Here is a 13,746-nt window from a genome sequence, read left to right on the forward strand (position 1 = left end):
CACTAATGCCATCAGGATAGCCCTTCAGTCTTTTCCTACAATATAGTTAGTGCATTGCCATTTAGGCTTCCTCCCACACTCTCCAGCTCATCTGACAAGGAAGGCTAGAGGGTAAGGAAATAAACCTAGCCAGATGACACCCTGTTGAGTTCCTCACCCTCTTCCCACACAGGGAAAGGAGAAGAGTCCTTCACCTCAAAACCAAGGCAGAAAACATGAATGAACTTCTGCCAGACCCCTCCTTTTCCTTTCTACTGTTCACCACAGGCCCCTATACTTCACTGAGATGACTTCCATTTTCTGCAGCAGAGCTGGAAGGAGAAGGAGCAAAGTAGCAAGCCCAAGCAGGAAGGCCCACTGCTGCTACCAGCTGCATCAAGATGGAACCCCCATAAACTCCAAAGTGCCGATCCACACAGGGCACCTCTTGGGAACAATTAAGTACCTAAGCACTGAACTGAATAAAGCAGCTCAAAATGCAACAAGCAAATTTACTAATAAGCTTTTTTAATGATTTACAACCAAGATGCTGGATTTGAGCAAAAAATCCCTGAAAATCTGTGTTCGGAAAAGATTAGAACATGGTGACATTAAGGTCATAGTGTTCTTCACAACTCCCCAACTCAAATAAAAAATAAAGGGCAATGAATAATTTATGACGACACCTTGGTATTGAATTATGATATTCAGAGATGAAGAATTGCCAAATGGTAAAAAAAAATAAGGGTTACATTCTGTTAGTTTAATTTTAATAGTTTATGATTATGTAGTTAATGAGTTTGGATAGGTCAGGATAGCACTTATTTCAAGGCTTTGGCTGAGCCTGTGGTTGACATTAGTATTGTCTTGACAATTTCTCTCTTGTGTAGGCGTGTTTAAATAATGCTCATAACTGACAGGATAAAGGTGATGTTTTGTTCATGGAATGTATTGTGTTGGAAGACATAGTTAAGAGGAAGTTAATCAGCATAATAAAATACACAAAACAACACTAAAAAGTCCCTTTACGGGGGAAAAAGCAGGGATATGATGACATGAAAATAGTGTAGACAGCAAAAGTTATGTAAACTGAAGTTTGCACATGCATATTTTATTCGTTATGTAAGTCACAATACTTAATGCTGATTGGAAGAAAGCTAATGAATATGTAAAATGGAAAGGTATAAGAAACCAAGTGAACACAGGCTCAGGTTGGAGAATACCTGACCACAGACTGAGACAACAAAGAGAGCTTCCCAGTACCCCAAAAGTTGGTAGCTTGAGCCCCTCGTTGTTCTGTCTTATCTATTTATCACCTATCGAATAGATGATCAGAAACTACAGATGACAGAGATTCTGTTTGAAAATTTATAAATAAAGGCCAAAATTGATTAAGTCTCAATTAGGCTGACTCATGCCTCACCTTGCACACCCCACAAGCAGCATCCCAGAACATCTGTTCTTGTAAACTGAAGTTTATGTATCCTGTGATTCACTGTAACATAATAGTGTATTAATCCTATTCTTAGTACATTTTCTTCCCCCGAAATGGTGCTCCAGTAATCAGATCTTAAAGATTAAGTATAATAAAATTCTTACAAGTATCTACAGTATTTAAAAGACAATTTATACACTGACTTATTGTCAGTGAAAATCTTAAGACACACTCCAACTCTCCATCTATTCCCGTAAAAGAAAAAGGATCAGACCTATCTCAGTAGGCCTCAGACAAAAGCCTGTATAAGTAAATGGCCCTAGAAAAGTGTCCTAAATAAAGGTCAATCTTTGGCTCTAGCAGAAAACCATGATGAACAAGTTCCATAGCCAAGGGCATATTCCTTACCCCTTGTGTATCTGTAAACCACCAGTAGGGGATCTCTCCTCTGAAGTGCTGCAAGCAGTGAGGGTTCATGTATATGTAACAGATGCTGTGTACCAATTTCCCATATTGGCCTGCAGATTCAAGACACCCCCAAGTCAACAAATACAGCACTCCCACTGGATCTGTGATTAATGATTTTCAAAGACAGGCAAGTGCTGGATGCTGGAGCTTCCTTTACGAACAGTTTTTTACCAGTTAAAATAAATAAAGTTAACTTCATTGTAGAAGATCATCAGTCAGTGTACTTTTTAATAATAGATCCAGATTCAACTTCTAAGTGTGTATAGCTGAGATTCCAGAATTTAACTATGCATCCTCAAAATACAACTCTGGAAAAAAATGAGCTTAAACCGTGAATCTGTTTTTTATTAAATAAAGCAGAAGCACCAATTACAAAGCTGCATACATGAACAGAAGCAATGGTTTAAAACTGAAAGCCTACTAAGTTAAAAAAAATTATCTAGACTGTTTTTTCCAATTACTTTTGCTAACTGAAATATGACAGTACTATGCACTGCCACTGACTTCAATGGCAGAAGGACCATTCCCCTGCGTAATAACTACTTTAACTGCATAGTATTCACTGCAAACTCCCTTACATGTCTAAATGTATCCTCTATTGGAAACAGATATAGTAATTTTCTATAGCACTTAACTAGAAGGGGTTTTTTTTGCCACTAACTCAAAGGCAGCATGATTGGGTCCCATAATATACTATAGAATACACTATAAAAGTAGATACTATATAGAAATACAGTATAGTTATTATTGGAAACTTCACTACAGACAATGCAGTATCATAAAAGCCAGAAGATAGTATACCTATATTCGTAGGTTTCTATACGTAAAGTATTGTAATGGAAACTATATTAATTATATTAACTACTAGAGTAAATCTAGAAAATACAGAAGTGCTTCAACACCATAGTATTGTTTCTGCAAAACCAGTACTGCACATTTTACTATTGCAATATGATAGTTTTACTGTAGACGAGGTGGGCAAGGTAATATCTTTTATTGGACCAGCTTCTGGTGGGGGGAGAGACAAGCTTTCGATCTACACAGAGCTCATGTCATTTTGCTACCCACAGCAAGAATCCTTTAATATACAAACTTCTGTTCTAGGTAACTGTTTCTTCTTCCCCATCCCTTAGTCAATGTCATTCAGGCCCCCATTATTCAGCTAGAATCAGGAATGATTCATCACCTGCAATGAACTGCATCTACAATTTTGCACGATAACATACTGCCAGAAAAAGGCATGAATAAAGGGCAGATAAGGAAACTGTGGGAGCAATTCATGTGGGCAACAAATGTCTGCACAAATGAAGGCCAAGACAGAAAATCAGACCCTCAGCTTAGAAATATTTGCCCAGCTAAGTTGTATTTTACTGCTTAATGGACAAGCAATAATAATTATCCTGGGTGCACTGGTTAACTAACACATCTGGCCTACAGCTGAAAATGAGAATTGTACTTTGTGCTTCAGGTTCTTATACTTGCACACAAAACTGCTGAACAAAGTTTATTTACCTGCCAAAAATCACTGGTATTTTGTTCCTTCTCTGGCTCAGCCAGCTATATCTATACTGTATTTTGGAAAGAGGACAAATGGCTAATTATGTGTCGGTATCACCCAAAATTGGAACAGCCATTTTCTTCTAAAAACCAAATTGGAGTTCCAGGTTATGTTTGGTAAAGTTGCCTTTATTTCTCTTTATCAGCTTATTCTCAAGGTAACTGCTTGTATCTTTTTCTTCGAGACACCACTTACAAAAGCAACTGTATTGTGGTGGCATATTCTGGCTGTAAAACGAATACTGAAATTAGTTTAACAGATAATTTCAGAAGCTGAAAAAGCAAAAGGGAAAAAATACTTCTGAACATTTTAACAGAATTTCTGGCTTCCAAAAACACAAGCCAGTCCCTTTGCATACAAAGTCCCTATTCTATTTTCTATGGCTGATGAGAGAATTTCTTGAAGCTACAACTTAATTTAAAGCCTTGATCATTTTTGCCACTGCCATTATGATTGCAAGTCAGTATTTCTAAACACTAATTATTAAAACTGTAAAAGACATCAACTTTAAATAAAAGTTCACCATCTGTAGACATTTTACCTGTTACCAAGGATAGGCTCTCCAGAAGCACCCAGTGCTGAATAGTCCATGCCATAGAAATTCAGCCCCAGCAGAATTTTACTCCTCCATTTGGATTCAGGATCAAGCACCTGAACACAGGCCCGTACCCAGGGAAGAGGGGAATTTGGGCCAGGCCTGTTGGGTCAGCAATAGAATAAACAGGATGTCAGAAACAGTAAGTGTTTATTTTCAGATAACAGCAGCTTTGTATTCTTGAACTAATTATAACTTGATGAGCGAACTATGGCACATGGAAAAATTACAAAGGCTAAATGGGCAGCCCCTTGTAGTCTGAACTCTAGCTTGATGCATAAAGCACACAACCTGATTTTCAGATGACATTATGATCCCTTCCTAGCACAAAAAGGCAAAGAAACATCTCACATAAGTCAGAAGAGAAGGCTTCCACCTAGCATTTTTCCACTTCACTGGGCTTAGGATAATGTCCACAAGAGAATTCAAAATCCTCAGTGCCTTGAATTGTTTAGTATACCATTCTGACGTTTGCTGTTACGTTGCAACATTTAACACACTGGACCTAATCCTGTTCATTTTACTCACACAAGGAGTCAACAATTGGTGAGCAGGATTTAATCCACTGTTGCTTAACATTCCTACCTTGTGGTAATAAATGCAGAATTATCTGGATGGGCAATGGCATCATAAGGAAAAGCCATGTTTGTAAAATGAACAATTGGACCACACAGACTGACTGTCATCATGTGCACCAAGACTCAGTAGCCTAACATAAGGAACAACATATTGCAGTCTTGTGAACATCAATGGCTTTCACCCTATGGTGACTATCTACCTCAAAGTGTTTTGGATATCTGTACAATTAAGAATAAAATCAAAATAGTAAGCATACTGTTCAGAAAATACTTTGCTAAAAATTATGAGTTGTTCATCTTTAAAGGTAATGGTGTAGTGTCAAAATGGGTGCAGTGTCCTATAGTTCATATGTTAAGACTGGGCGTGGCAGAATTTGATTTTTTTTTTTTTTATAATTTCAACAGATACCAATGTTTATTTTTAAGCATTTTTTTCCTATTTTCATCAATTTAAATTTCACAGTTGCAGGAAATTATAGGGAGTCAGACAATTATTTAATGATAGTTGATGTAGAAATTCAAATATTTAAAGCTTTATAACCAGTAAAACACTAATTTTCAACATCGTATGTTGAAATATACAAAGTACATAGCCTTAAATCAAACTCTAATAAGTTCTCAAGGAGAATTTTTCTTACTTTGTCTAGCTGTAAATTTTGATCACCAATGGAAGTATTTTTCATTGGTTTGTGCATGTACAGTAAAATTGATGCTTACTTACATTTACCAATTTTAAAAAAAACTAATCCTTCCAAGCCTAGATAAGACCTATCCAAGGAAATTCAGAATACAAGGTTAAAACCAGTCAAAAAATCCTGTCTCAAGATAAGGTACTACTATAAAATCACATTTCTTTTAATAATGGACATGACGGGTGTTATTACAGACTCTAAAAGAAGTGACTCCCTGTGAAGAAAAAAGAAAATGCGTACTTGTGGCACCTTAGAGACTAACCAATTTATTTTAGCATAAGCTTTCGTGAGCTACAGCTCACTTCATCGGATGCATGCTGTAGCTCACGAAAGCTTATGCTCAAATAAATTGGTTAGTCTCTAAGGTGCCACAAGTACTCCTTTTCTTTTTGCGAATACAGACTAACACGGCTGCTACTCTGAAACTTGTGAAGAAAGAGCAGCTGCACTGCAGCAACAGCAGATTTAAGTAATTGTATGCATCAGTTAAAGAACTGACTCAAAATGTCTCCATAACACTGTTTAAAACCAAAGTTGCTGTTCCACCAAAATTCCACCTCAGATTAAAATGGTATCTTATAGCTGTTTGATTTTGATACCAAGCTCAAGATCAAACTTGTGCAATTCTTTAATGCTGTTGTTTTTAAGGCTTTGTTTATTCAACTAATAATGTATCACTTGCTAGATTCTCTATCTTGAAAGTGTCTATACAGTTAGTATATATAGACGATAATGATGCAACATTATACATTTTAAGAATACAGTCTTAGCAGCATTGTGTTCCATTGCCAGCTACGAGTAAATAGCAGTTGGAGATCCTAAGCAAGAACTGCTGGGGTCTCTTTGACAAGCTTCCCGTTTTGTCACTATTTTTCATTTGATTGTGTAGCCATAAGAAACCAGCTGCATATGTGGCTGGGACTGGAACATGTTTCAGCAAAGAGAATGTAAAAGAAATATGTTCAAATCTCAGTTCTCATTCCCAGCTATGTTTTTTTTATTATTATTCTAGGGCTTTAGGAGTGGATTGTTGAGAGTGAGTGGTGGAAACTGAGAAAGAGGAGTAGTAGAGGCAGGATGTGGGAAGTTTTGGGAGTGAGGGACTATATAAACGCTTTTCCAAAAATAAAGACAAGCTTCTTTTAAACATTTGGGTGGAAAAACAAGCACCAAACACAAACCTGTCTAGAGGTTATCAAAATGCTAAAATACTAGATACAACAAAAGTCCCTTAGGAGTGCTGCAGATTAGTACAAGTGAATGGTATGATATTCCTAACGGAAGGGAGATTTTACTAATTCACCTCAATACTGACCTTGGGAAACCAAATTTCAGCTATGTACTGTAAATTTATCAGGAGCTTCAGAAGTATATTTTTATCAGGAGGTTAAGTTTGAAGTCAACCATGGCCAGTGGGAATGAAAGTCTTTAGTATAGCATTTAAAAACAATTTCCTAAATGCTAGAGTCTACTCTAAAACCAAATTAGGCAAATACAAACATCAGCTGAGCACAGTACCATTTTTCCACAGAATGAAAGTACACTTGTACATTCATCCCATCATGGGTTTTGAAACTGCACCAACTAGGGTCTGAAAGCAAAGCAAAGATCATCTTACATAGAAGAAACTGATGTCCAGTTACTAGCAAACAAACTCTTGAGCTGAGGTTCAAAACCCTTTAAGAGATCTGGAAATCCAATTTCCATTAAAGTTAATTAGAATAAAGTATCCTAATCTTAGACATCATCGAAAGTCTCAGCCTTCATCCATAATCCTAACTGCTAACCTAAAAGCCCTATCTGGTGTAGTTGGAACAAACTATCCACTCTTCCTGTAATCAGCCAAGGCTGTAGTTTTCACAGCTACATAACTGACAACTAATTTCTGGTTATCTGTGCCCAGCCATGTATCCTTACCGCTGTGGTGTTGAATAGTCGTATGTCATGAGACTGAAGCTGTCCATTACTGGGGCCAATTGATCAAATTCTTTCTTTGTGAACATTCCCAGCTGGTTGGTCCTTTAAACAAACAAACAAACAAACAAAAAAGAAAGTATAACATACTTTGGGTTGCTTTCTCTCCTAGATTGGAAGAATTAAATTTAATTCACTTTTATCACATAGCACAAAACTTTCATTTTGGGATTGCAGCAAGACACCTCGGGTGACGTTCTTAAAATGAATCTTTAAGACAAGATATTGAGTACTACTGCACTGCCTATGGGAAAGTGTTAAAGAACTGGACATTCATAATATACTTTTAAAGATATATTTGCAAGATAAATATAATTAATATAAAAACTATGTTCTAATCAAATTTCTTCATGTAATATTGGACTGAACCAATACACTAATAGTCTTTGACAAGCCAAGCAATTAATTGTTTTTAAAGTTGCTATTTTCATTTAAAATGCTAAGCTGTTTTGAAAAATAAAACAAACAGATTTATAAATAAATGAATTGAGCTGTTCCTACAAAAACATGAAACAGATAACTTCTTGAGAAAATGCCCTCCCCTCATATTCATATATAGGAAGGGGCAAAAGAAGTCTTCACTGTGCTAAGGTAACTATTTTTTCAACATGGTAAGCCCATTTTGTTTCTTTTTAACCACTGCTAATAAAACCACAAAGTCCCAAATAATGGAATGACAACAACATGGGGTGCTTTCAGCAATAAATGGGGGTATGTACACTTGCTTTGAGGTTGGATATAAGTGCTGCACTAAGAGAAATAAGGATTACTTTAACTCTGAGAAAGTGTTCCAATTACTCAATTCTGAGATTTAATTTACCGAGGTCAAGCAGTTTGACACCATTTAGGCAAGATGTATAGCTTAGAGATCCAAAAGACTGTTTTTCCTGTGAGATCTAGTATTTTTGTACAAGCCTATATAAGGGGATGAATGAATTCCCTTATTAAAATTTAGCCATTTTCCTCCAACAACTGACTTTAAGCAATGACCCATGATCCTATATGAAGAGGATGGGAATCTAAAATCTGGAGAGTGTGACAAAGGGAAAAAATGAACAAAGAGGAGAGGTTTGTTTCCTGGAAGATTAGTGAAACCTGGAATTCAGGTTAAATTGAGTTGGTAGAGGGAAAAAAAATGGCACAATACTATTCTATAAATGCGTGCCTTGAATTTTCTTGACTTCAAGGACCAATGCTTGAGTTTCTCTACTGCAGGCTTAGGTAAAGGGATGAATTTAACAAATTTCTCTTCCAAAACCAACAAAAATCTTTCAGGGTTTTTTGTTATTTTTGGAATGACCCTTACTTATATAACCAAGTGTCAAGTCTCCAACCCAACTTCATGTATTTGGTTAGTTCTGGACATTTAGAGGCCCCTGAATTTCTTCTGTTTTCTTTTTAGGTAAATTGGGACATACTCACTCGGTACTCTTGGAAATTCCTTCAAAGAGCAATGGTCATAACATCAAGGCAAGTTAAAGCAGCATTATGCCTCTTCCTACCACTCTCCCCAGGAAATATAAGACAGCCTTGATAAAAACATACCCCAAAGAGAGGACAGGTATGGGAGAAGACATTGGAAGGAACACCTGTGTCCCCAGCCATAGGGATCTGGGAGAGCTGGCGGGGGGGAGAGAGAGAGAGAGAAAAGGAGAAACAGCTCACTCCCTCCTAAAGCAGAGCTAAACACAAAGAGGAATTCTACAAAGAACAATGTGCGTGGGTTGCTACAAACTCCATTTTACTTAACAGAAAAGAGCAAAGTTATGTACTTGCAAGTATGTGTACTGCTATTCTGTGTGTCACCCACGGACAAAATGTAGTGAACGTAATTCCCATTAAAGGAATTAGAGGGAATATATTTCAGAGTTCACAATTTTTCCTGACCAATAGCTTTATAGGAACACACTTATGAGGGCAAAAAATGTTACTACTATCCTTTATCGAGAAATGCTGCAAATAAAACGAACTCCTGGCTCCATCACTATGGGAAAAAGTTAATGAAGCAGAAATTAAGAAGTGGTGTGGAACAGTCATTTTCCATGTGCGCATATTGACATACGTGGACTGAGTATGAATGATATTTGCAAGTCAGGTCACATTTGATCTGACAAAGCACATATTAGAATCAGATTATTTACTTTCAGTATAGATAAACATGTTGGCAACTGTTTTGTTTTGATATATGCTATGGCAGCCTCGTGTTCCAAGAACCAGTAATTTAGTTGCCACATTAAGGAGTCCTTCTCTTCTCCCCAAGGCTTCAAGCACAAATTAAAAACCCGATCTCCTCTTCTGGTACCCATGTGTGAGCCTCAGTTTTCTCAACCGTGATCTACCTGCCATTTTATTGCAAATTTAAATCACAAACTTTCTAAGAGAATAAATCAAACAGAGTGTCTTTGTTACAGTGTCATGGTTACCTGAATGCCTGTAGGCAAAACAGTTTTCCTTCCTCAACCCCAGCAAAATGCATTTTCTGTAAATTGATTCTGATTATTTCTGGGGGGGAAGCATAAGGAGTAATTATAGCAAGCATTAGATTTTTATGGTATGTTGCATTGCTTGGTAGATTAAGCAGGTTAATACTTTAATGAAACTCTGATGCAACTTACCCCCTTCTCCCTTTTTCAAATCAACTGCCAAGGAATGGGGAAAAGACACACAAAACACTGTCATCGTCTCACACACAGAGGCTTGTAGCTGAACTGTTTCAAATAAGTGTAACCCTCCGCATGCTGGGAGTGGCGCTCTGTTCCCCTCTAGCGGTGGCTAGGCAGCTAAAAATTGATGAGCTTGTCTTTTACTTCATGCAGTAGCAGCTCACGCATTTAGCTCCAGAGACCTCAGGTTTGATCCCCACTGGCAACACCCCTGTGTGAGGCGGCGTTACATAAGAAAGGACGATTGGCCAGGTACAAAGGCCTACAGAAACATGCTCCATCGACAGAGGGTGTAAACATCTATCACTTTCAATTCAACAGTAGTCAATCAATTCTGCACAAACAATTTGCGAAACCCCTCAGCTGGGCGGTTGGGGGGGGAGTCATTTTGCCCAACGCAGGGCCTTTCAGAAATGTTCTCAGTAAAAGAATTGATACTTGAGGATAGAATTCTAATTTTAATTTTTAGATTAATTTAAAAAAAATTAAAATTAAAAATTTAATAATTTTTAGAATTCTAAAAGAATTGATACTTGAGAATAGACGCTCAGACTTTAAGGCCAGAAGGGACCATTATGATCATCTATTCTGACCTCCTGCACGTCACACACTACAGAACTTCACCCACTCACTCCTGTAATAGACCCCTAACCTCTGGATGAGTTACTGAAGTCCTCAAATCATGATTTAAAGACTACAAGTTAAAGAGAATCCGCCATTTAGACTAGTTTAAACAGGCAAGTGACCCATGCCCTGTGCTGCAGAGGAAAGTGAAAAACTCCCAGGGTCTCTGCCAATCTGACCCAGGAGAAAATTCCTTCCCAACCCCAAATATGACAATTGGTTAGACCTGAGCACGTGGGCAAGACCCAACAGCCAGACACCAGAAAAGAATTCTCTGCAGTAACTCAGAACCCTCCACATCTAGTGTCTCATCACCAGCCATTGGAGATATTTGCTGCTAGCAGTCGCAAATCAGCTCCACGCCATTGTAGGCAGTCTTATCATACCATTCTCTCCGTAAACTTATCAAGCTCTGTCTTGAAGCCAGTTAGGTTTTTTGCCCCCACAGCTCCGTTGAGAAGGCTGTTCCAGAACTTCACTTGTCTGATGCTTAGAAACCTTTACCTAATTTGAAGCCTAAACTTGTTAATGGCCAGTTTATACCCATTTGTTCTTGTGTCCACATCGGTGCTTACCTTAAAAAACTCCTCTCCTTCCCTGGTATTTATCCCTCTAATGTATTTATAGAGAGCAATCATCTCTCCCCTCAGCCTTCTTCTGGTTAGGCTACACAAGCTCTGTGCTGCTAACGTGCCTTTCAGCTGAGGATCTCAAATCACTTCAAAGTTTAAGTTAATCCTAAACTCCACTCCAAGGCAGAAATTTCCCCTAGTACACAGCTGAGGAAATTGATATACAGAGGGCCAAGAGACTTGCCTGATGATACATAGCAAGGCCATGAGAATCAAGGGACTTGCAATCCTGTGTTTTAGCCAAAAGCCTGTCTTTCATCTAGGCTTTGCATATTAAGCATGTATTAGAGTCAGTGCAGTTGCAGTGACCCCCACCACCATTTATCAGAAATATGTAATGCGCATACTGGAGGCAGCTCGTCATTAAATTCTCAGTTGACTGAAGGTGACTTGATCTGTTCACAGAAGTGCAACTATTAAGGGGGAGAAGCTAGATGTGCAAGCACACATTAGGAAAAAATCAGGATATTTAACAGAACAATATCTCAAGAAGTTCTTTGTGTGGAATTAACTTTGCCCCCTGAGCTTACCACAACACAGTTAAAAAGGTGACTGTGCAATTTGGGGCCTAAACAAATATGCATTCTTTTTTAAAGAAGTGTGAAATGAAGCACTGAATGTGAGAGAAATGTGATCTTCCATAAGGAAGATAAAAATAGAAATCAGTTCTTAATGTGTGCAAACATATGGTAATTATGCAATATCCTCTATAAATGACATAATTCAGTATCAAGAGAAAGTATCTACAAAAGAGGAGGGGGAAGTGTTCCTTTTACATGTCAGGCCATGTCAAATCCTTTTACTCCATTCTAAAAAGCAGGCATGACATACATTTGCATCTGGGCTTTTCTCCCCTCTCCCACAAACAAATGAGGCTCAGTTTCCTTAATATTCTACTCAGACACATTCGGGCAGTCCCACTTGATTCTTTAAGTAATCAACTGTTGAATGCAATTATCTCTAAAACCCCATTCAACACCAACAAATTCCAGGCATCCAGTTTTGGAAACAGCCATCCAATCTAGATTTAATTTGAATGCACACACCGTGCCAAAGGCATTGGCTGACTGGAAGTTCGTTGCAGAAAATTTTCCTTTGATATTGAGCCTATCTTTATTTGCTTATTCATTACATGCCACTCCTAACTATATCACTTTTTATTCGGCTAAGTAATTCCTTTAACTTGCTATGGTTCACACATTTAAATATATAAGTTTACATCCCCACTTGGTCATTGCTCAGACAAGCTATAGATTCAGGGTAAAATAGTTATTTCCCTTCAATCCCCCAGGCCACACTACCTGTTTCTAGAAACTCCCTCAGATTTGTCAGTATTTTTCTGACGAGTCCAGAACTAAGCATAGCATTCCATATGCGATCATATCACAACCCTACAGAAAGAAATCACCTATTTCTTATAATATATCTGCATATGCAGTCCAAAACTGCATGGCCCATTTTTGCTATTCTGCTGTCCATGTTAATTCTAAAACTAAATATGATTCTGAAATTCAGTAAAGTCTTTAGCATTACTGATTTCCATGTTTCCCTTTCCCATTAAATAGCTTATTTTCAGCGCTCAGTGGTGTTATCAAATACTCTTCATTTACTGTCAACTTCAAATTAACGTGTTCTACTGACGACATATCTGATATTTAACAGCTGTCTTAAACGTCTCTTGCATTACTCCAATTCCTACTTCTACCAACTTGTTATTCTGCCATTTATCATAACTTTGTTTATGGCACTTTTTTATTCACAGATCAGCATTTATATCAAAACCTGTATGAACTGAGTACCAAGTTTTGAGGTACTGTCAATAGTTCTTTTAAAATCATATTACAATGCATCTACCACTCACCACTTTTTAAATTTCTATCCCAATCAAGTTTGTTTAGAGTTATTCTTTAATCTCATGATGCTTCTTGCTCATGGTTATATTAACCTCCGCAAAATTTGGAATTTGTTCCTTTACTAGGAAAAGGAGGCTAGACTTACGAAATGGCTATTGCCAGGATTACTTGTTCAAAGTTCCCCTTTATATTTGTTTTTCTCCCATCTTGTGGTCCCTCTCCAGCTTTTGTGTCACTTTAGAAGTAACTGACAGTGGTACAGTACATTTGCTATAGCAATTTCTTCAGTATCCTAGGATGCATATCATCTGGACTTTTAAAATAGTTTATGTTCAGATATTCCAAAAAAACCCATCTGGGCTTTATTGGTAAGTATTTTTTACAAGGTTCTCACTTCATGACCACTGATAACATATTTCTTGTTGAAAAATAGAAAAAATATTTGAGCATATCAGCCATTCAATCCACTTTCATTTACTTTTAAATGGACCTACTTTCTCTGCCATTTCTTGTCTCATTATACTTACTCTGCAAATGAGGCAAGGTAAATACAAAGATTCCTATAACTCATTTGGCTTTTCTCTGCAAGTTTAAACTATGTTCTTGTTTGGTTACCTCATCTCTTTTCCATTTACAGTACAGGGCTTTTTCTCTATCCTCTGGTCTTTGAACACTCCTTCATGAAGGAGACTGTT

General features: G+C 37.5%; 1 protein-coding gene across 2 annotated transcripts in view; it reads right to left on the reverse strand.

Moving 5' to 3' along the window:
• Positions 1–13,746, reverse strand: part of CHID1 (chitinase domain containing 1) — a 241,024-nt gene that overhangs the window by 137,470 nt on the left and 89,808 nt on the right. For both annotated transcript variants that reach the window (XM_074954813.1, XM_074954812.1), the window contains exons 9-10: positions 7,223–7,324; positions 3,982–4,137 (exon numbers count right to left, since the gene is read on the reverse strand). In XM_074954813.1, coding sequence (XP_074810914.1) covers positions 3,982–4,137; positions 7,223–7,324 — 258 coding nt within the window. The remainder of the gene's footprint in view (positions 1–3,981; positions 4,138–7,222; positions 7,325–13,746) is intronic.

Source organism: Natator depressus, chromosome 6 (genome assembly GCF_965152275.1).
Source record: "Natator depressus isolate rNatDep1 chromosome 6, rNatDep2.hap1, whole genome shotgun sequence".
Classification (NCBI taxonomy): domain Eukaryota; kingdom Metazoa; phylum Chordata; order Testudines; family Cheloniidae; genus Natator; species Natator depressus.